At 41.1% G+C, this 23,572-nt stretch overlaps 1 protein-coding gene across 8 annotated transcripts; it reads right to left on the bottom strand.

The window, feature by feature from the left end:
* Positions 1-1,501: 1,501 nt before the first annotated feature.
* On the bottom strand, positions 1,502-21,190 carry AKAP8 (A-kinase anchoring protein 8). 8 transcript variants are annotated; one of them, XM_077924343.1, is made up of 15 exons: positions 21,080-21,190; positions 19,479-19,517; positions 18,883-18,915; positions 17,309-17,597; positions 16,055-16,568; positions 15,488-15,632; positions 15,081-15,127; positions 14,883-14,919; positions 12,842-12,880; positions 12,660-12,759; positions 11,245-11,386; positions 10,578-10,671; positions 9,878-10,008; positions 6,235-6,330; positions 1,502-2,906 (listed from the first exon to the last, which is right to left on the bottom strand). In XM_077924343.1, exons 1-15 carry the CDS (start codon positions 21,093-21,095, stop codon positions 2,466-2,468), a joined length of 2,163 nt encoding a protein of 720 aa, XP_077780469.1. In that variant the 5' UTR covers positions 21,096-21,190; the 3' UTR covers positions 1,502-2,465. The 8 variants fall into 8 exon arrangements, with proteins under 8 accessions (XP_077780469.1, XP_077780472.1, XP_077780471.1 ...); XM_077924346.1 differs by lacking the exon at positions 21,080-21,190 and adding an exon at positions 20,534-20,672; XM_077924345.1 differs by lacking the exon at positions 21,080-21,190 and adding an exon at positions 20,034-20,492.
* Between the last annotated feature and the right edge of the window lie 2,382 nt (positions 21,191-23,572).

The raw sequence follows: 23,572 nt of genomic DNA, 5'->3' as shown, positions 1-23,572 counted from the left end.
CAGACCCAAGGAAAACAGAGTCTGATTTGCAATATACTGTACTATACAAAGCACATGCCAAGGAGTGGTCCATCACAAAGGAGTAAAAGGAGTGTTCTGCTCTCAAGGAAAGAGAGGGGAACAAGTAATGGTTCATCTCAGGCATGCCAATCTCAGTAGAGTACCAGCTGTTTTGGCAGGGACCTGTTTTAACCTGTATAACCTGCTAACTATGAGAATGTCCACTGTTCAAGGTTCAATTGCACGAAGATGATTTTGTTATAGATGCAAAAGCTGCCCTCATGGAGGTAGAATATGGGGCAGGAATTACTACTTCTTAATGTGAAGTGGGAATTGACCGATTACACTGCTCTGAACTATGGCTGCAGCTACTTAAGGGAGGATCGCTCACTCTTCTATCTTAGCCTGATTGTCATGTAATAATTGGCAATTCCTTCATGCAACTTTCTATTGTTACCGTTCCTTTTATTCAGTGATAAACCATTAAAGTGCTTATTGAAAAAGAACGATTTGTGGTGAAATATAAGAATGGGAAGTTGCATGAATTAAAATAATGGTATCAATATTCATATAGGAAGCTTCCTTATACCAGGTCCAACTATTTGTCCATGTAGTACTGTGCTGCCTCCTCCGATTTGCAGCAGCCCTCCAGAGCCTTGGCTGAGACTGAACCATTTAACTGGAAACACCAGGGATTGAATCTGGGCTGTGGTGTGTGCAAAAACACGTGCTCTACCACCAAGTGTCAATGCAAAGATAACTTCCAAGTAGTATCAAGTCGAAGTAGTGGGATATTCAGTTGAATGTGTCATATTCTCTTTTAAAGCCATCCACGGTGGTGATCATCACTCCATCTTCTGGGAGCAAGTTCCAGTTATTGTGTGAAGCAGTACTTTTGTCTGTACTGAATCTTCCACCATTATAACTTCATAAGGATGGCCCTGGATTCTAGTATGATGGATAAACTTTTCTGTCAACCTTCTCCACACTATGTATCATCTTATACACCTAAATCATACCCCAGCTTTTCTCTAAACTAAAAAGCCCTGAATGCTCTAACCTTTCCTTATGAGGACTTGGATAATTTTGGTTGTCCTTTTCTGAACTCTTCCCAGCTCTATAGTGTCTTGAAAGGAGGAAACCAGAACTGTATGCAGTACTCAAAGTGTTGTTGCAGTTTTATTTTCAACTCATTTCCTAACGATCCCTGGTCTCAACCTTTGGTATCAACCACAAGCCCGACTACCTCACTGCTCACCCTGGCTCTAGATTATCAATGAATGCTTTTGATATAGAAACTGGATTTAGTATTTATTCCTCTCCTTCAACCACACAGCAGAGATAAATTTATTTTCCATGTATGGTAGCTCTAGCATTAGCGTGTGTGGGATGTGTGTGTTCTAGACAGCAGTCAGTCAACTGCTCTTCTAACATGAGCAATAATGTGACCACATTGTTAAGACAGCACATGTTTTGGAGCCAACTAAATGTAAGATACTAGTTTTCAGTTTCAGAAGTTTATTTAACTGCTAAGACAAAAGACTGGGGTTGTTGTTTTCTTTACAAATAGTGCTCCATTCCACTCTTAAAGCTTTATACTATGAGCATCAATCCTAACACTCACAAATCTGCTTTTATTTTGCTGGTCTTGGTACTGCTTCAATACTCACAGGGCAATATTTGGCAATTCACTCCATGAATGATACGTTTGTGATTTTTATTAAGAGAATGGAGATTCATTGGTGGTATAACTTTTCTCCCTTAGGCTATGCCTCTGTACCAGCATAATGTACAAGCTGCAGCTTGCTAGCCAGAAAATCTGAAATAGTGCTCAGTAGAAACAATAACCCCAGTGTGACACACAATCATCTTGGTGCTTAAAAACAAGTTACAGATGCTATTTTCATGCAATATTGCAAACTGGATAAAGAAAGTAACACTTTTCAAGGCAGCAAGTCTTTTCTTTAGGAACTTAAATGAGCAAACATTTTCACAAGCAAAAACACACACAGACTTCACTAATCTACTCCTTCATAAAGAGGCCAAATTTCGTTTCCAAATTAAGCTATATTCCTTCAATACTGAAAAATGACACCTGGAAGGAGCCGAATGATTAACAACTTTGTTTTTTTCAAATAGTGTTGTTCATTCTACAATGAATAAGTCACCAAACCTTTCTTGGGGAATATACAGCCTTCTGTACGCCCTCCAACCTAAAAGTGGATTAGACTTCCCATTCTCCATACAACAATGAAGAACAAGACTGCTTTCATAACAGAATAGATGAATTCCTTTCTTCAAATCAATAACAAAATTGGCAGCACTCTAGAAATGCACATACAGGTACTGCACTGACATAAGATTTTTTTCCAGGGTGTATTTGGGGGGGGGGGGAGATTATACAGCTAAGCCAGTCAAAATCATCTTCATACAATCAATTGATACAGTCATTTATATGGTCATTCCTATGGCAGCTCTGCATTTGCTACAATAACTGGTTCCTCCTTGGTGTCACTGTTTTCAGCTGTTGCCATTTCAGTGGAGTTCCCTTCTCTCATCTCCAAATGCTCTTGTTCCTCCACTTGGCTTTCTGCTGCTCTCACTTCAAAGCTTTTTTGAAGATGGGCAGACAGTCCCTCTGTTGTTCCTACTGGCTTGATTCTCTCTTTTTCCTGCTCCTCCTCCTCTGCAGATTTATCTTCAGAAAAGATTATAGTAGAGCAAGCTCTCTCATCCCCCTCTGGTTTAGCAGTTTCACTGACTTCAGTGGTTGTGATCTCATCTGCAGCACTCTCTTTTCTCTCTACTGCAGCACTTTCTGTAGCCTTTTCAGCTTCTGCCCCCTCTAAGGCTCCAGAGTCATCAACAACTTGGTCAATGTTTTCATCTGTAAATGGGTCATCACCCTGACAAAGGGAAGAAGCATATTATTACTGACTCACAAAATTGTCTGAACCTCCCTTAGACAGCCTCAAACCTAGAATGCAGAAGTTTGCAACTGAGTGATTGAAATTTGAGCACCCTCACTTCAAAGCACAATAGCCTTTCTTGCCTCAAACAACTTAACGGACTACATTTTTGCAAAATTCTTTCACATGTGCCTGCCAGCACCCTAAAGCCTGTGGTACTATTTGGAAAGCTGATAATGTGTCTGCCTCACAGGAGTAAGCTTGGAATGCACTTTGCTGCAGTATATTTACTGTAGCATCAAGAGATGTAATTCTATAATAGAAAAATCCAGTGGAATCTTAAATAATTTTCTACACACCTTTTGAGCCTTCAGCTTAGAGGCAGAAACTGTTTTTAGGAAATACCCAGTTGCATCACAGCTATGAAGTGCTCAGCTCTCTCACCACACTATTCAACACTAGCAAGTCTATATGCTGACATAAGGCTATAAACCAATGATGGGTACTCATACATTTTTGTGATCTCATTAAGCAGAACACTCTTTGTGTCCAAGAAACCTAAGGGAATGACTGTACTGGGAACCACTCATACAGCAGGCACACCAAACTCATTCAGACTGAGGTCATGGCTTGTCACTGACCATATCAGGGTCAGCCCTCTCTTTTGCTCTTGCTAGAATTTCTGTTCTTTATTAAAGGAAACACCATATGGAAACAGCAGACACACTAGTGTTGTTCTGCTGATTCTCAAAACCAATGTCTGTCATGTACGGGGATTAAAACCATTTTCTCCCCCACCCCACCCTGCTTTCGTGGATCACTCGTGGCTGACCTGCATCTGATGTACAACGGAAAGGCAGCATGCCAGTGCAGAAATCTAGCCCTTAACCTGATCAAATTCAAGTGACAATTTCTGAACCACAATACTCATGAGGCACATGAGTTCCAAGTTCTCTTCTGGAGTCCTGCTTTTCCATCTATATCCAAGCAGTCCCAACCCACAAAAATTGGGCCAGATACAGTACTGCCAAGGATTTCTGCACCTAGCAACTAAACATTTATATTTTATGACCCAGTTGGAGACTAACTGCCTCCATGAAAGAAGATCCATGCAGGTGAAAGACAAGTAGCGCCATCTTCTTTGACTGAAAATCAGCCAACCAGCTTTATTCACTGATGTTCTGTAGTTTCAGAGCTCTAGGCTCTACCCCGCGATTTGGATGTGTCCATTAATCGCCAATTAAAGGGGTGGGGATTCAAAGTCAAAAGCTTCCTCAGGAAGGGCAAGGTGCCAGCATCCTTTAAGGGAGGAAGTAATATGCCAATGTTCAAGAATAATTTCTTGATGCCAACTGCATCACCCTGCCTCCAGCCTTCCTTTCTTGGGGAAGGTGCTGAGAAGATTTTTGATGGGGCAGCTCTGGCATTACCTGGAATCCTCAGATTTCCTTCACCCCTCTCAGCCTGGTTTTGCACCTGGGTATGGTACGGAGACTGTGCTGGGTGGGTCGAAGATCTCCTCCTGCTGATGGACAAAGTTCAGGTGTCCATGCTGATTCTGTTAGACCTGTCGGCAGCCTTTGATACTGTTGATCATGAGGTGTTGCTGAGGCACCTGCGGACCCTAGCAGGGGTAGACGGAGTTGCGCTTGAGTGGTTCCATTTTTTCCTCCGAGATGTCCCAGAGGGTGGCACTGGGCAACTGCTCATCTGCCCCAAGGGCTCTCTCATGCGAGCTACGCAGGGTTTATTCTGTCACCCCTCTTGTTCAACGTGTATGAGAGGCCGCTGGGGGAACCCAGCCTCAGTAAATAGGCCATCAGTGTCAACTACAAGCTGATGTGCTCAGCTTATTTTTTTTCACTGGACCCAGAGAGCAGAGTCTCAGTTTTACTAGTGTCTGTCTAGCAGAGACTAGTTAATTGGCAGAAACTCAGTCTGGTTAAGACCGAAGTGTTGCCATAGGGACAGAGCGGACATGTAGAGGAAATGACAACATCTGCTCCCCCATTAGTTATGCTTGCCATGAGAGGGTCCTGTTGAATCTTGGAATGCTCCTGGATTCCCAGGTATAGGAGCAGCCAAACTTGTTTCTTTTCGTCTTCACCTGGTCAGAGGGCTGCAGGCTTTCCTATCAAAAGTGGAACTCACCAATTACATATGGCCATGTATGCTACATCAGCAAACCCTCAATGGTCACACAGGAGTCTCCACAAGACCTGCAAATACTCATCTAGGCTACCACTCTTCCCATTATTGGCTCATCACATCCCTGCTTTGGAGATAAGTGGCGTCTTTTCCATTCTCAGCAGGGTAAAAGGCTAGTTTGATTTACAGAGCCATAGTGAAATATTTTGGAGAGGCCTTGTCTCACTCATGTCATGCACTGTCCAACAGTTGAGATCAGATTACCTGATGTCAACTTTCTCCCACACGTGATATTTGGAATAACATTGGGACTAACAAAATTTGCTTTGACTTTGGATGCTGTTCCCAAGTTAATTTTCTTTAACACGAAACTGAAAACTCATTAGGGAAATCAGCATTACCTTTCTACTCAAGAAAGTCCACTCCATGCTGTGAGCAAGAAAAAAATGCTTTTTCTCAACCAACCAGATAAATTTTCAAGCAGTGCTTAGGTTGGTCACAATGCTCCCCCTCAACACAGCTATATTTTATATTAGCAGAGGGTAGCCTGAGGTTAGTATTTATTTTGCTAATTAATCTAGTTGTAAGCAGCTATAAATTTCTTCTATACTGGCCACGTTAACACATCACAGTAAGCCACAGTAAATGGTTTGCCATAAAAATGCAGATCCCTAGTTTAGCATTATGCCTGAACCTGGGATTGTGGTTTGTTTCACTTCAAGCAAATCAATGTGAATCCAAAGTTTGTTCTTGGTTTCCTAATCATGATTTGTTTGCAGTGAAATAAACCACGACCCTAGGTTTGGACATAATGCTAAACCAGGGACTGCCATTTCTCGCTTCTGCTTGCACTGCTCAGGGAGGAGTGAATGAAACCTGTATATGCATTCATTTTAAGCCTTTAACTACAGTTTAGTGTAATGTGTGAATACAGCCAGTGTCTGCTAGTATGAGTATCCAACACATCTGGGAGGAGTGGGAGTGAATGCTAGAGAGGAAGACACTAATCAAGGCTCATAGCAAAGAAATAATTTTGCTTCCCTCCATCTTATGTAAAAAGACACATGCAGCACACTCAGCAATATTACTGTGATGCTCTGTTGAGGCCAAGCTGAAGCTCCTGCGCTCTTGCTCTGTGAAAAAGCAGGACTACACAGCAAACATCCTGCTTACTTACCTTGAGGTACTTTTCTAGCATTTTCACAATGTGCTTGCTATTCAGAACACTTTTAGCTACGTGGAAACTAGCCTTCTTGAAATGTTCAGCTGCCATCTAGGAAGTGTAGAAACACAAGTCAATATGATGCCTAAGTACAAAATAAGAATGCTGCAATTCTGGTTATCTTCCTTATTTTACAGCCATCACTTTTGCAGCACTATGCACTCAAGACTTTGTAAAAGAAAAAATACTTAAGAGTAAATATGGTCAGTGAAAAGCTCTTGCCATAGACTTCCTGGTGATGCTTCTGCCTAGGCATTTTCAACTTACGTTATGCTGGAGCTAGGGTTTTGTTCTATATTTGGAGTATTTCTATAAAATGACAAAAACAAAAACCAGCTCTTCCTCCAGCAGAAGCTTCTGCTGGATTGCAGTCCCTTCAACAAATGGAATAGTTTCAATGAACAGAAGGGCAACTCTGGATCCAACACACGGTAATCAAAATGACAGAAACTTATAAAAAGTGAGTATAGGACAGGAAACTAAAATATGCTTTATATGAACTAATGGATTTATTTGGGCATCTTTACTGCCAAAGGGGGCTTATTTCACTATCAGAAGTGTAACCAAAACCAATATGAGGTTTCTATAGTGCTTTTATCCAACTGTTTATATTTAATAGTGCTTTACTGTATTGATATTTCATAAGGGAAACTTCAATACATACTGCATAAGAACAGAACCAATTTGCACCTTCTCTTCTTACACAATAGAGATACGTTGGCTAAATTTTCCTTCAGGCCGAAGTAGAAGTCGTTATATCCAAGTTTCAGTTATAACATGGCAAGTTACACATGTGTCATCAAGCTATTCAAGCATTTATCAAATGTAGGTGTAATCTATGTAGCCTATATATTCCTCTATTCTGTAGCCTATGTATTCCTCTATCACTGTTCCTAGCCCTATCACAGACTTACCGTAATTTTCGCTCCAAAACACGCACTTTTTTGCTCCTAGAAAGTAAGGGAAAATGCCTGTGCGTGTTAAGGAGCGAATGCACTCGACTGGATCCATGGCTGCCGTCAGTCAAGCAAAGCAAGCTTTGCTTGCTTTACAGCCAGGAGGAGGGGGAGGAGCCGAGGAGGGAGGGAGGGAAGGAGAGCCATGGCAGCAAAGCGGGCAGCAGCCGCTTACACGCGAGGAGGAACAGACGGGAGCCATAGGGAGCCGGAAAAGCGCCGCGTAGCCAGCAACAGCTGCTGCAGCCTCAGCTAGCAACGCTCTCTAAACGGAGCAATGAGGCTGCAGAGGGACGGCGGGGCACAGGAGGGCTCTGAGCCACGAGCGCAGTGAAAACCAGTAAAAAAGTTTTTAAAAAGGCTGCTGGGGACAGGAGGGCACGGGATGAGGGAGAGAGGGAAATTACGATTCTCCCAGCGTCTCAGCTGATCCGCTGAGCAGGACTTGGGTTGCAGGGGATTCGCCATTAGCTGCGTAAAGCAGCAAAGAGGGAGAGAAGGAGCAAAGTGGGAGAGGAAAGGAGCTGCTTACACTGCTGTAAGTGGCTGCTGTCTGGTTGGCTCCTTTAAAGCAACAGTGCTCTTTCCCTCCCCCCTCCCCTCTCAGCTCGCCGAAAAGCTCCTTTTCCACACACCCCACTCGAGCTCCTTCTCCCCTTAAATCCCTCTCCTGCATCATTAGCCACATCCTTTTCCACACACCCCAAGCGTGTTCCTTCTCCCCTTTAACCGCTCGCCTGCATCATTAGCCACATCCTTCTCTACACACCCCACGCGTGTTCCTTCTCCCCTTAAATCCCTCTCCTGCATCATTAGCCACATCCTTCTCTACACACCCCATGCGTGTTCCTTCTCCCCTTAAATCCCTCTCCTGCATCATTAGCCACATCCTTCTCCACCCACCCCACGCGTGTTCCTTCTCCCCTTTAACCGCTCGCCTGCATCATTAGCCACATCCTTCTCTTCACACCCCATGCGTGTTCCTTCTCCCCTTAAATCCCTCTCCTGCATCATTAGCCACATCCTTCTCTACACACCCCACGCGTGTTCCTTCTCCCCTTTAACCGCTTGCCTGCATCATTAGCCACATCCTTCTCTACACACCCCACGCATGCTCCTTGTCCCTTGAATGCTTTTCCTTCCCTCCCTACTTAAAACGTGGTTACAAAGCACGGATCCACATGGATCCTCAGGATTTTTGCACTGGGTCACCCCAGGTTCACCATCAGATCACATAAAATGTCCATGGCTACAGCCTGCACCAAAAAAATCACGCACCCACTGTTTCATGGGGCTGCAATGGCGCAAAAACGTGGTTACAAAGCATGGATCCACATGGATCCACAGGATTTTTGCATTGGGCTACCCCAAACTCACCGTCAGATCACGTTTGTGGCCACAGCATGAACCACAAAAATCATACATCCACTGTTTTGTTTAGAATATTTTTTTCTTGCTTTCCTCCTCTAAAAACTACGTGCGTGTTATGGTCAGGTGCGTGTTATAGAGCGAAAAATACGGTAAGTCTTTCAGAGACTATAAGGAAAAATCAAGCACTGTAACTTTACTCATACTCCAATAAAGTTCTCCTCTTTTGTAGCTACAGGTGTCATTATAATGGTTTCTCAAACTGGAAAAACCATGCATATTATTGGCACTTTTTAAAAAGTAGACTGTACATAAAAGAATGCTTTGCTGAAGCCTCACAAAAGTGGTCTGATAGTTTTCATATTTTGAAAAGGAGATACAGAGACACTCATGCCCTTGAGCTAAGAGCCATGACTCACCCAGAAGGCATTCAAATCACCTGCACTTGCTTTTCCTATATAGTGAAATAACTCTTAGGTTGAGTCCCAGACATAGGAGAAAAAAGGGAGAGATTTTATGATGGCCATCAGGCAATGCCTTGCCCCACCCTCCAGCCCTAAGAGCCTTCAGAATGGAGTTGCTCCCACAGGCATTATGTTTATGTGTCCTTTAGTGAACTGAATAGAGTGGAAGATTATGAGTCATGGAGGTGGTGAGGGTGTGTATGAATTAATCAATCAGTCCTAAGATAATTTTTAATTGTTATCTTGCTAATGTTGCCAATATTGTTTTATAGATTATGAATGTTGTGAATCCTATAATATGCTTTTTGTTGTAATTGTGCTGTTTAGCTTATTTTTTTAGTTGTTTTGTTAAGTGTTTTATGGATTTTAAATGTTTTATTGATGGTTTGTAATTGTTTTACTGATGAGTTGTTCATTATTCTACATGCTTTATGTTGCTATTGTGATTTTCTATTATGTTATTGTTATTTACTGTTTGTAAGCTGCTTTGCAATTTTTGTGAATGAAAAGCTGCACAGAAATATTTTCTAATCTATGCTATACTATCATTTAGTAGCAACCAAAAAGCAGGTTAGTCATGCCTTCATAAATAAGTTTTCAATTGTAATTGAGAAGCAAATCCCAGATTTGAAAAAAGTGTCAGGTATGGAATAGCAATCAATCAAAGAATTTCTAAACCTGCATTACTAAACACACTAGCAAGTAAGCCCCATGCAGTTTGTGGGACTTGCTAAGCAAGCACACATGGACTGCCTTCTAAATCAATGCACTTCATTAATCAATCATATAGAAAATACTAATACTGCTTACTCTGCGATTCCTGTTGTGATCAACAGACCTCAGGTGTCTCTGGAGAAGATGATGTTGTGCAGGAATTAGCATATCACAAGCCATACAATGAGCAGCATCTATCTTTTTAAAAAAGTGCTCCTGGCCAATTCCTGAAATGGTACAAACACAAATTAGATGCACACAACTGAACATAAACTATTAAAATGGTGTAGTATGTTATTTCTCAAGCAGTTGTTTTGACACCATTCCCAGAAATTGGCTACATTAATCATTTTAAGCATACAAACTAAGAAACAGTTGGAGAAACTAGAAGAGAATTCAAAGGCCAATGCAAGAAACTCACTAAACTCACTACAGCAATAATGGTCATGCCATTAAAAAAACCCCAGCTGCTACTGCAAAACTCCTCACAAGCATCAGCTCATCTGTACCTAGAACATCCTAGGGCAACATGACTCAAACATAGGGGGAACTATTACAACAATGGCTATAGCCTTGTTTTTTTGTCGAAACATCTCTGCTCTTAATAACTGGGTACTCTCTTCCTCACAGCAACAGTTAACAGCCTGCCTAATCTATCAGAAGGTGGTGGACTCACCTTCACTGGAGATTTTTAAGCAGTGTTTGTATGGCCATTTGTCATGGATACTTTAGTTGAGATTTCTGCACTGTACTTTCTTGGTGGTGGATTGAGAATTCTTAATAGTGTTCCACTTACCTTTGAAAGGATCTGGTTTTTGTTTTGGACCATCCTTCTCCGTTAGCTCTTGTCGGCGTTTCCCAATTTTCTTATTTCTGTTCACTATATATTTCTGGGGATTGTAAAGGAGAAAATATGTGTAATCAGGTAAGTCACTGTCTCCAAAACTGAGTAAAAAGTCCAGCTAGAGGTATCATTGCAACTATACACTAATCACTCAAATTAGTGATCTCCAATCACTATGTAGTTCACTGGATAACGGCTTCTTAACAGTTCTGTTTCAATCTTTCCTTCACACTTTCAGGTGGGACTCATCAACTCAAGCCCTAATGACCAACCAGTTAGACACTGCTATCCGGAAACATGCTGCATGTAACAAATTACTTGATAGTAACTTGACAAAAAACCTAGTTCAGGCTTCCTCAACCTCGGCTCTCCAGATGTTTTTGGCCTACAACTCCCATGATCCATAGCTAGCTGGACCAGTGGTCAGGAATGATGGGAATTATAGTCTCAAAACATCTGGAGGACTGAGGTTGAGGAAGCCTGACCTAGTTTAAGAAAAACTTACAAAAATAACCACTAGCAATTCTTTGGGCATTAATCGCAATTACTAGATAGCAGAAGCAGTTCAGTTACCTGATAGTTGTTTTTGTTCACAACTTAAAAACCCAAATAAGCATACCTGCAGGAATTCTACAGTCTTGTCAGGCAGTTTGGTCCCAATGTATCGCAGGACCTCTTTGTGAAATTTGCTCTGTAGATGCTTCTCCATTTCTTCATCATCAAAGCTTCGGAATTTACATACAGAGCAAGCAAACTGGATTCTAAAGGAAGGCATTGAATTTGATTTTTAGTACACATTATTTATGAAATTCAATACATGAAAAATAAATACCATAAATTCAACTATTGTCCTAACAGAACCTAAGAAACATTCTGTCTACCAGATTCCTTTGCTGCTTCAATCTAGGGTTGCACTGTTTGTTTATTATAGCAAACTATGCATATCTTTGCTACAATCTATTTTCATCTGGAGTTTACTAATATTTTGAAATTATCTTATAACAGCAATATCACAAGATTAACAATTTAAGTTTTCATCACACAACACAAGAGTGCTGTAATTCTTAGGTTCTATCCACAGGAGTTTCCATATACTAAGAAAGTATCTCTCCTGAAGAGCAGTCCATTTCAACCATGTTTTATAAAATAGGCATAAGACATAAAACCTTCTGGACCTCCTTCACACCCCTGCTTGACTCATGTAATCCACCATTCTTCTCCCTCTACCCATGCCTCCAGGCCACACACGCATGGAAAGGAGAAAAATGGGGGGGGGGGGGGGACACACACTTGCCTTGACAAAACTACTCTAGGCAATTAAGGTTTTAAAGTTTCTCAAACTGAAGTGCCATCCTTAGAAACCACACACACACAAACACAGTTATGGAAATACTGAAAAGCAATATTAGTTGATATAACCAATTAACCTTCCAGAAGAGTATTTGCCTGTATTATAGAATTACATACATTTTGGAAGGGAGGCAGAAGGAAAAAATGTGTTGAGCAAGCCTACTTAATCTGGACACAACCAAAGATATAATGAGCCTTGTAGACATGTATGGGATGCAAGATGACACTGGCATGGGCAAGTCCTATAGAATCTCAGCTGGCTACCATCAAGCAACCATTATTTTAATTAAATTATTAATTTCTACACTACCTTTTCAACTAGGTAGCCCAAAACAGTTCACAACGATATTTTCAAATTCTTACTATTTGTACATTTTATTAGCAATTTAAAAGACAATGTATGAAACTAAATTTTACATAGCAAGAGCCATTTGTTTTCCTTGAGCTGGAAAGCAAACTTGCAGGGTGGCAGCAAAAAAATAACTTTTGTAGAAAGAGACAGCCCAAGAAACTTTAGTGAATATTCCTGGAGAAACAACAGAATGTTCTCAATTACTGCAGCCATATTTTGAAAGGCTACATATAATGTGGGTTTAATTTTATGTATGAAGCAGGAATTTAAGTTAAAATGAATTTTAAGCCAAAGATGTTTAAAGATGTAAGAGTTTTAATCTGTTCAGTTACCTGTCCATAGCACGATCACGCATTCGATCCCTCTGTCTCTGCTTCTCTTTTCTTTGTTTTGACTCTTCATCATCATCATCATCAATGCCATCACCAGATGCTACAGAGAGTTAAATTTAAGGCAGTTCTTTAAGAACTAACGTTCAACTGCATTACAATGTCATGGGATGAAAATACTGTACCTTCTAATCTCTTCTCTCCTCTTTCCTTGACTTGCTTTTCTAAGGGTCAATTAAAGATCTACCATGTGAAGGCAATAAAAAAAGCACTTACCTCTATCAGTGTTTCATATGGCAAGTGTAATTCACAAATATTATTTACATTATTCATTAAATTGCACTTTTTCAACACAGCCATAGCCTCCCTCATGATATACAACATAGGCATGAGGGCTATTCTCATAAGAAATACTGCCACCAGTGAAACTGCTTTCTGTTAGTCTTCACGCTTATGTCAGTCCTCTGAATGGTTCTTAGCTAGTGCAGTGGAAGAAGGTGGAGTGGGGAACAGTCACACTCATATCCCTAGTCAACTCTGAAGTTCACTGGTTTGCCTTGGGCAAGTCAATCTCAATCACAGAATGGACACTAACATTTCTCTCTGAGCTTCTTAGGAAGACAAAAGATACATAATAAATATGATGTAATAAACTAACAGTAACAGAAGCAGAAACTTGAAACAACGTAGTCTCAAAAATAGTAATGTATGTTTCAACAACACAACACACACTACAACTATAAGAAATACATTGAGATGTGCTGAAACAGCTGGGTATACCTATACTGTTCACTAATATCTTTCTTTATGTTTCTATCAAGCTAAACAAATGGCCCAGGGAATGGAAACTGGTTACTGGAAAATGAACAAACAGCAAAATGGCATGTGAAATTCAGTGTTAAGTGCAAAGTGATGCACAGTGAATTTTTAAAAGGGTATCTTCACAAGAGGAAGTCAAAATTGTCTGTGACTATCCAAGACAGATCTTGGGGAGTTCTTATGGAAAGCTCCTGGAAGAATCAACTCAATGAGCTGCAACAATGCAAAGGGTAAACTATATCAAATTATTATGGAAGTACTGAAAATAGTAAGAATCAGAGTATTATTCAAGTTTGCAACAAGGCCATATTTAAAGGCATGTTTTTGACTCATCTCAAAAACGGTATCAAAACTGCAGAAGGTAAAGATATGAGCATCTGTGATCACAGAGTTGAATCTCCTACGAGGTTGGGAGAAGCTAAAGAGTTAAAGGTTTTTAGCAAATAAAAGGAATTAAAGTTCAGAGGGCTGGCAGTTTACATAGGCTTACTTCAAACTAAGCCAACTAATGGGCATAGTGTGAATGTGCTGTCTACAGAGTCTCTGTCATGATGTATTAGCTAAGATTCCTGCATTGTAGGGGTTGGACGAGATGTCCCTTAGGGTCCCTTCCAACTCTAAGATTATATGAGAGGTGGTTTCAGCCACTTTCCTGCTGCTGCACTGCACAGGGCTAAGCCTCACGCATCCATACTAAGTTACAAAAACCAGCTCATAATATGTAGATAATACTAGAGCTTGGGACTGAAAAGAGTAGATTTTAGAGTATAGTATTTATTTACCCAATTAATATGTTATGGAATTCACTGTCACATGATGCAGTGATGACTATCAGCTTTAGATGGCTTTAAAACAGGAATTATCACTAATTTGTTGAATATTGGCAAGAAAACTAAAAAGAAAGAAAATAAAGCTGAGGATCTTAGATATAATATTTTCAGTTTTCAGAGACATCTGGCTAGTCACTGCTTCTAAGGAAGATATATGAATGCTACAATACTATCTCCCCTAAGGCGTTAATATTGATGTTACAAGTTTTTGAGTTCAAATTAATTTTAGCCGGTTGCATCTACAGTGGTACCTTGGGTTACGAACATAATTCGTTCCAGAAGTCCATTCTTAACCTGAAGCATTCTTAACCCGAGGCACGCATTCCCTACGTAGGCCTACCGCGGCCCTGGAAGTGGATTGCGTTCATATTCCGGGGTAAGGTTCGCAACCCGGGTTTGTAAGTTTGTAACCCGAAGCATTCGTAAGCAGGACTGTTTGTAACCCGAGGTACCACTGTAATGGCCTCCATAGAAGATCAGAATGGAATTCCTACCCACTCCACAATCCCTCATAACAATCCCTCATAACTTTCAAGTGGAAAGTTAATATAGGCCTGCCAAATGAATTAAACCCTACCTTTCCTCTTTAGATCTTCATTGCTTCTCTCATGCTCCTTTAAAAAAAGGGAGAGAGGGATTACACACAGTAATTAATTTTACATCTCTTAAAAGCTCAATGTAAAATATGCTGCATTACAATGTCAGCAATCCAAAACATCCATCACTTTAAATGATCACTTCTGAAAATCCAGATACTTTTGAAAAAGTTACTTACACCTTTATCTCTTTCATCTCCTGATTTGTCCTCTCCTTCACCATTATCTGTCAATACACAAGACACCATTCAACTACTGTGAAAAGGTCATTTTATTTTATAGTCTAAGCATAGCACTCTTCTGAGATCATTTAAAGTGGAAGTTTGGTTTCCATCTGCTGAAAAATTTACTTGCTAGCATATATTTCCCAACTCTTCTCCATCTTACTACAGAGATGCAGGCCATTTATTTATTTGGTGAACTGTAACATTGCTGTAAAGTACTATATTTTATAGTAGCACATCGAAGAAGTAGGATTTATAATGACATATTTAATAAATGATTAGAAGACAAATAGGTTGGTACCAAAGCAAAGGATGAGAAAAAAAGGAAACTAGTCCCTAATGTAACAAAATCAAAACATTACCCTTGTCAGAATAACCTCTTTCACTTTCTGTCTTTGTCTGTTTGCTGTCTGGTTCATCTCCACTTTGGGAATGTTTCCGTTTGCGTAATCCACTTTCAAAATCTGAATGCCCACCAAAACGACCACGGAATGGTCTCCTCTTTGGCTAGAAAGAAAAAAGGAGCAATACATGCTTGGCCAGTTTGTTGGCACTTGCCAGGAACCCCAGAATGCATTAGTTTCCTGCTATAAATGTCCTCTTTCACAAAAATACATTTCCTGCATTTCCTTAGTAAAGAATACAGCCCAACCCATGCACCCAAGGAACACCCATATATCGCTACCTCACAAGCAGGCATTTTTTCAAACAGTTCATCTCAGTTCCAATAAAACAAAAACATCACTATTCTGTCAACATCACTTCCAATTATTGCAATGAAAAATAAAAATAAATGGTGTTATATTAAACATCTACATAAAAATAAGACCATCTTCTCTTGTTGTTAATCACTGAACCAATCTGATGATTTACAACTACTGAAACAGCTATAAATGTAAGAGTTCCTAAGGTTAGTGTGCTAAACTTACTCTGCCACGTGATCTGTTGAAGCCATAGGGCATGTTCCCAGGAAACCTTCCCATTCCCATTCCTTGCATCCCCATCATGCCGTAATCACAATCCTCATAGTTGCCATAGTCTCCGTAGTCTCCATAATCGCCATAATCTCTATACTCTGGGACGAGTGCTTGGGAAAATAGTGATGGAAGCCGGTTGGGTCCAGGTCCTTCCATATTCCTTCCACCCATGTAATTCATCTCATTCCATTGTGCAGACATCCGTTCTGTACTTGATGGCATGAAGTGGTCACGATTGAAAGTGTTTGGGTGCCCTCGATTCTGGGCCCTCCCTCTGGCAAAGCCATAGTTGTTTCCTCTGTTGCGGGGCTGATCTCTGCGGTCACCAACATCATCATAGCGGCTTCCAAAAGAATCATTCCGATCTGATCCAACTTCATTATAGTCATAGCTGGTTCTGTACAGGTCACGATCAGGCACGGATGCTCTAGAATCATAGGACTCGTAAGACTCAAATCTGAAAGAGCTGTATTACAAGCAAAGAATTCAGTCAGTAGTTATAGAGGACTTGACAGGTAGTCCGAACAGACTTGGCACAGATACAAATTTGCATGCTGGAGGCCCCTGAAAGTTTATTTGCTTCTCTACAAAGAAGGGGAAATAGCTTAGTGGTGGAGTACATGCTTTGCATGCAGAAGGTTCCAAAGTTTGGAATCTCCAGGTAAAAAAAGACAAGTAAAAGGACTGAGAATGACCTTTACCAAAGAGCCTGGAGAGCTACTCCTATTCAGAGAAGACAACACTGAACTAGATAGATCAATGATCTGACTCTGCATAAAACAGCTTTATATGTTCACTGTATTGGAATAAGGAGCAAAGCATTCTACAAAAGTAGAAGGAAACAATCTATATTTGTTAGACAGCCAGGGACCCTTACAAATTATGAAAGCTATATAACATGTATTTTCTATGTGGTTTCAAGGCACTATTATGAAAACCCTGTTTGAAAATCTCTTGTGGTACACATCTGATAGCTGATGCCTCAACAAGAGAAGGCAGCAGACCCTCTCTTCAACAGGTTGCTTTCTCTTGCATGAAAGCTTTGTCATCAGAAACTATAGCATTTGTTTAACTGTACCAATGTTAAACTACTATCTACATATCAAGTAATCAATATTGTTCTACCAGTTCTTGTTTTTAACGAATTAAGGTTCAATTGAGAACTAGAAATATGTTTTTCAGAGATGAGGAGAATCTTTAGTTTACCTTCCCTGATCTTCCATGCCTTCCCCAGGACCACCACTGCCTTCCTTTGACAGCATATCCAGACGCTGGTTTATTTTTGCTATAATGGAGTCAGAGTTTTCTGTGCCCACTGACCCACTACCGTAATTTACAACTGGCATGCGAGAGCCCATCTCAGCACTCATTGTCATGTCGGTAGCTTTAGGAGTGTCCCAGGTAGTTGCAGCAACACTGGCAGCATCATAGTTGTATGGGGCAGCTGTAGTAGAGCTGCTGGTTTGGGCACTGTAATAATCATAGCCTTCATAGCCTGGAAAAAAGGAAAGAAAATAGTACAGCAAAAAGGGGGGGTCTGAGTTTCAAGGGTCGATCTTATCTATGGAAACCATCACCACAGCCAACACTCAGACACACTTGAAAACAACCAACACTCAGACACACTTGAAAACAACCAACATTAATAGGCCACCACTGTCCACTGCCACAAGACCAATGAAGAGTTATTGCTTTAGTCATGTGCCCACAATTAAAGAGGTGGAGATTTTAGGTGTGTTATTATCATTTTTCTTCTATAAAAGCAAATTTAACCCACCCCATGTTCCTTGGAAGAAGAACAGTATAAAAGTTAAAAACATTACATGACCTATATGACACACTGTTTTGTATACTACAAGCTTAATTCTGCAGCAAAATTTTGCAGATTATTTCTGTGTGTATGTGTTTCACCTGAGTTTGTCGCTGATGAGGCTGTTTGCTCAGGATTGAAGGGGTTAATTCTCTATTTGTGGCAGAATGGTACCTGAATATATTCTCATCAGGACAGAAACATGCCCATGACTGCCTAAAGTTCTGATTTCGTCAGAAGAGGTCCCCCTTCTGCAGCTCCCCGCCTATACTCCCTTCAGCTTTGCTTCATTTGTCTATTAGCAGCTATATTAAAATCTTGGATTTCTCCAATGATTTCTATGAGAGGCTCTCATTTCCAACCCTGGGTCTAATTAAGAATAATTTTCCAATGTGTGGATAGGTTATTCCCCAGTTTACAATGAAATGGTTCTTTGTGCTGTTTTTGTATCTATATATCTCTTCCTCCACCCCTTTCTCTCCATCCACTGGACGTAGAAGGGAAAGAAGGGGAATGGGAGGAAAGTATAATATAATGCTCAGCTTCCACTCTCCTTAATTCCTACTAAACTTCCCTTCTCTCTCAGTTAGCCTCTCTTGCATTCCTGCCAGTTTTGAAGCCTCCCTTCATCAGCCACTTCCATTCCCTCTTCCTCCAATCCCCACCGCCAACTTTTAAGATTCTGTAACTACTAAGCATACTCAGCCTTCACTGGGCCTTTTCAGGGATCCACTCAGATAGTTTTGATTTTTTGCAAACCTCTGGGTTCCCCTAAGCATGCTGATACTCAATGGTCCTTTTTTGGCTACAAAGTTGTTGTAACTCTGGAGCCAAGTTCGGCTTTAGGAGGAGTGATGCAAATTCACATACTAACTTATATAATGCCTCTAAATGTTCCAGTCAGTTATTCTTGTTAATTCTGAGAAAATTGGCAAAATACTTAAGACAGTACTGCAAATAAAACACATACCTTGCCAACTTGCTGGATTCGTTGAATAGCCACCTTTTAAAGAGACAAAAGTTTACTTTTACATTAAACACAACAATCAAAGCGATGTTAACACAACACAGATTAAGTTCTTTCACAAGGCAAGCAATTTAAAACAATTTTCAATGAATTAGTTCTTTGACAGCAACACAATAAAACACAAGTGATGTGTTAAAGAGTTAAGTACAGATATATAGGCAATATCCACCATCATACCAGAGGACTTCCCCTTCCTCTCCTCTACCTGCAGCTACTCACACCTCTCAATCTACTCTAGAATTACCCAACTCTCTGGAGCAGATTTCAGAAGTGCATGGGGGCTGCAGAGGGGGAGGAAAGGGGAAATTAGTTGCCCAAATAGCTAAAACTATTGGACATCTCCTATACAAAATAAAATCCTCTCAATATATTGTCCCCAAAGTAGAAGTTCAAGGCTGCTCAGGACCTTTAAAAAAATATTATTTGTGACCCATGCTTAAGAGAAGCATATTTATTTATAAACACACTTATGCTCAACATTCTTAAGGTTATCTTCCATTTCTTTTCTAAACTTTTTATTTTAGGAGATCATGACTTACCTTGAGTACTGGTGGCCTCAGTACCCCAGGAACTATAACCTGTAAGAGAAAAATTGACTCATTAACTCACACACATTAACTTCTCCCCTCCCAGACTCTCTTAAATACTTTCACATACAGCAGCTGTAATTTGAGTGAAAATGTGACTACTCAAACATGCCAATTTACAGTAGTTAGTGGTTTGCTGTGAAAGCACCAATCTCATCCATTTTGGCTGCCTTCTCCAGCACACAAGGGAAACAAACTATAAGTAAGCCAGGGACAAACTGTGGGTGAAGACAGTGGATTGTTTGGAGCAAAACAAACCACAGCTCCCAGTTCAGACATACCACTAAGCTAGGGGTTTTGTTTCACATTTAAAGATGACAAAATTATCATATTCACAGTAAACCACCCCTAATCTTCAGACCCTGCCCGTTGCACATTCTGCAGATGATACCAGACTGTATGCACACCCTGTTGCATCCAACAAAATTAGGAAAGGAAATAAAAGTAAAACTACCACCCCATAATGCTGTTTTATACAAATCTATGGTGGGACTGTCTTTGGAATACCGTGTATAGATCTGGTAGCCTCATCTCAAAAAACGATATTGTAGATTTGGAAAAGGTTCAGAAAACGCAAGCAAAATGATTAAAGGGATGGAGTGAAAGGTTGCAACATTTGGAACATTTTAGTTTAGGGAAACGATTAAGAGTTGACATGATACAAGCTTATAAAATTACGAATGGCATGGAGAAAGGGGATAGAGAAAAGTTTTTCTCCCTCTTTCGTAACTCTAGAACTCATGGACATCCAATGAAGCTGAATGTTGGAAGATTCAGGACAGACAAAAAGTACTTCTTCACTTAGTTAAAACTATGGAAGGCATTTCCACGGGAAAGAAGAGACGGCTGCGAACCTGGATGGCTTAAAAACAACGACGAGATAAGTTCATGGAAGATAAGCCTATTGACAGTGAGTGACTAGCTACAGTTGCACAGGCTTTTTAACAGGCGGACGCCTCCCCAGGCGTCGATTGCATAGCAGGAAAAAGGATTCACTTGCTACCTACAGGGATGGCAGAGGCGTTAAAGACACAGGAGTCCTGCCAGGGAGGGGAAAGATGTTGGCAACTCTTAATAGAGATGTGGAAACGACTTCTCTATATGGACCAAGCGCTAAGCCCAGGAAGCTGCGGGTGTCTGTAGGAGGGGGCAGGCCGGCTACAAAAGTTAAACCCCCACCCCCGGGGGAGGAGGGGAAGAGGCGGCACCCCGCGCAAAGAATGGGGTGCAGGAACCGGGCGCTGGCGCAGAGGAAAGGGGTCGCCTCGGCGCCATTTTGTGTCGTCTTCGGAAAAAGGGCCTAGTCCCGCCTTCCTCGCAGACCGCGGAGATTAGAAAGAGGCGCTCCATTCGCCAGGCCAATCTCCGAGAGGGGCAGCGCCGATGGCCAATCAACGCCGCCCGTGTCTCGCGGAGGCGGTTGAGAGCCACCAGGCCTAGTCGGTGCGAAAAGCCACCACGGTGAGGTAAACAGCCCTATCCCCAGCGAAGCCTAACCCGCGTTTGCCGGGTTTCCCGCTCCCTTCCCCCGCCCCTGCAGCGCCAGCTCTCACCATAGCCCTGATCCATGGCTTCCCTCTCCGTCAACCTGCGACCACGCAGAGTAACCTATACCCTCACTGCGCGAGCGTTGGAGCCCACCGCGGATTGGCTCCTCTTGCGGACTTCTGAGTTTCTATTGGTTGCGATCTCAAAGTCCTGCCCATTCGTGTTTCACCTGAGCAGCTCCTACTCCCGCCTCGCCGCGTGAAATCCCTTCCCATTGGCCTGGCTTCTTAAAGCGACCGAGATGGCTCGTTTAAGAGAATTTTCCGGTTCCTGCTTAAATTGGTGAGAGGCAACGGTGGAAGGAAACAACGCGGTGTATTATGAGCCTATATGAAGTGGCCGCGGGGAGATGATCTCATTTGTTGCAGTGCTGTGAAATAACTCTTCGCTCACACACAAAAAAGAAAGCAGCTGCAAGAGGGTGACTTATTTCCCCACCACCCTAGCAGAGACCTGCGCTTTTCAATGCATGTTGCAGATGAAAAATGATATAGATGTTACACTCCTGTCCCTTTCGCAATGATTTTTTGTTGCAAAATCCAAAATCTAGTTTGGTATCATGGTTTAAAAATGCTGTCTCTCTAAACTAGGACAGTACTCCTTGTTAAAAGACTGGTTTGTAATTTAACTCCTACAGCCTTTCGCTGTCGTGAAATTAGGTAGGCACCTGCTGAATTTCTAGATGTTTTTCTAAACTGGTGAAACAGTCTTGTGGCACCTTAAATACGAATTAATGTAATACAGCATAAGCTTCTATAGGTCACCATCCATATGGAAGTATAAATACATGTTTTATAGTATTTTAATAATTATAGATTCTCTATCATTAAGGTGCACTTTTCCCTACAAGTTTCTGTGGGTAAAGGGCATAACTATTTCAAAGCACTGCAATGGAAGAGAGCCTCAGATATAATATAATTATTTGGAATTCTATTAATTTCTATTACAGTTCCAGTACTCCTGGTCTACCCATTTCTGACAGAATGGGAAGAGAGGTCTGCATGGAACTTTATTTTTAAAAATAGCTGTACATTGCTGAATTGTTTTACAAGGATGCAGTGACCCCCCCTCAACCTTCTTTCCTGTTTTGGGAACAGAGGAAGATACGTTATATGTCCTGTCCAGTATCATCTACAGTGACTGCAGATCTTCAGGATTTCAGACAGGAATGCTTCCTCAGTACTACTTGGAAAGGGCAGGTGTTTATCCTGAGGTCTTCTGCATGCAAAACGTGCTCTAGCACAGCCATTCTTTCATTTCCAACAGAGAAACTATCCATAATGCAGCTGTTACAGGCACAAAGATTGTAAACCTGCTGTTGCTCTATTTCCTAATCTTGAGACACACTCACTAAATAGTACGGGCCTTGACTGCTAAACCTTTCCACAACCACTTAATGATGACCTGATGGCGAGCCTGAGCTGGAGTATTTGTGTTATATCCAGGTTCTACACAGAGTAGATCCCCAGTAATTTATGGCCCTAAATTAGTCTTGCCCATTAATTTCAGTGGGACTGCACAGAGCATCAGTAACATGGGATGCAATCCTAACAGTTTAACTCATTTGTAACAGCACCAGTACTTACAGAATTTGGTACAATGCAGATCTGTGATAGTACAGCATAGCTATAGTGAAAACCAACTGGTTGAAGAAGCACAATTTCCCCAACTATACAGAGAAAAAGCATTAAAGTTTGTGATATCCTTGATAATCATAGTGGTTCAATATTTAATCCTGGGTTTTTCCACCCATAGTCCAGTGTACTTTGTGCAAATCAGTACATTCATCCTCAGTGATAAGCATGATGAGGGAACAAATGAACAACCATTTATTTGTTATTTGCAACAGCAGAAATTACGAAGAGATAAGTACATTGTTCAGTTATGATGTCCAGTTTTGGAGCTCCCCACTTCTCCCTGTAAATCAGGCATGGTGAGCCTTTTTCAGATAGTGGGCCACATTCTAGGAGCAGGTGGGGCCAGAGGCAAAAGTGACTGAAGCAAGGAACATGACTCTTAACCTTTGCCCCCATGTTTGTACAATCCATGATGGCTAGGTATGCTCTTTTGTACAAAAAATATTGTGTGATTTGTTCGCTATAGCAAACAAAATTGATAGAAACTACACTAGGCAGTAGTGGAGGCTGTATATGTAAGTAGGTTAGACAGCTGCTATGGACCTTGCTCATCTCCTTTGGAAAAGCAGCTGAAGAAATTTAAGTTAAAATGAACGAGGACCTAGAAATTTAGCTGTGAGCATGCACAAGCCAATTGCTCCAAAATGAACCTGGCACTTCAGACACAAGTTGATCTCTAGACGAGAACTAAATTCTATGAAAATAACAAAATCTATGATACAGGGAAACACTACAGGACTTACAAAGTAGTTATATATACAGTCGAGTAGATATAGAAATGGAGTCTAGCTTTTCCTGCAGTTTACCAAGTAAACATTTCAGTGAAAGTAATCACTGCTTTCCAGATTCAGCAGCAGCTTT

Source organism: Podarcis muralis, chromosome 2 (assembly GCF_964188315.1).
Source record: "Podarcis muralis chromosome 2, rPodMur119.hap1.1, whole genome shotgun sequence".
Classification (NCBI taxonomy): domain Eukaryota; kingdom Metazoa; phylum Chordata; class Lepidosauria; order Squamata; family Lacertidae; genus Podarcis; species Podarcis muralis.
The sequence above is the reverse complement of the archived record's forward strand: the minus strand, read 5'-3'. Positions and strand labels throughout refer to the sequence as shown.

Excerpts from the sequence above, each read along its gene's own strand:
- AKAP8 (XM_077924343.1), bottom strand. Across the intron at positions 15,128-15,487 it reads AAGAGGTTATTCTGACAAGG|ATAATGGTGAAGGAGAGGAC; the intron begins GTAATGTTTTGA and ends GTGTATTGACAG. Across the intron at positions 12,760-12,841 it reads AGGAGAGAAGAGATTAGAAG|CATCTGGTGATGGCATTGAT; the intron begins GTACAGTATTTT and ends AACTCTCTGTAG.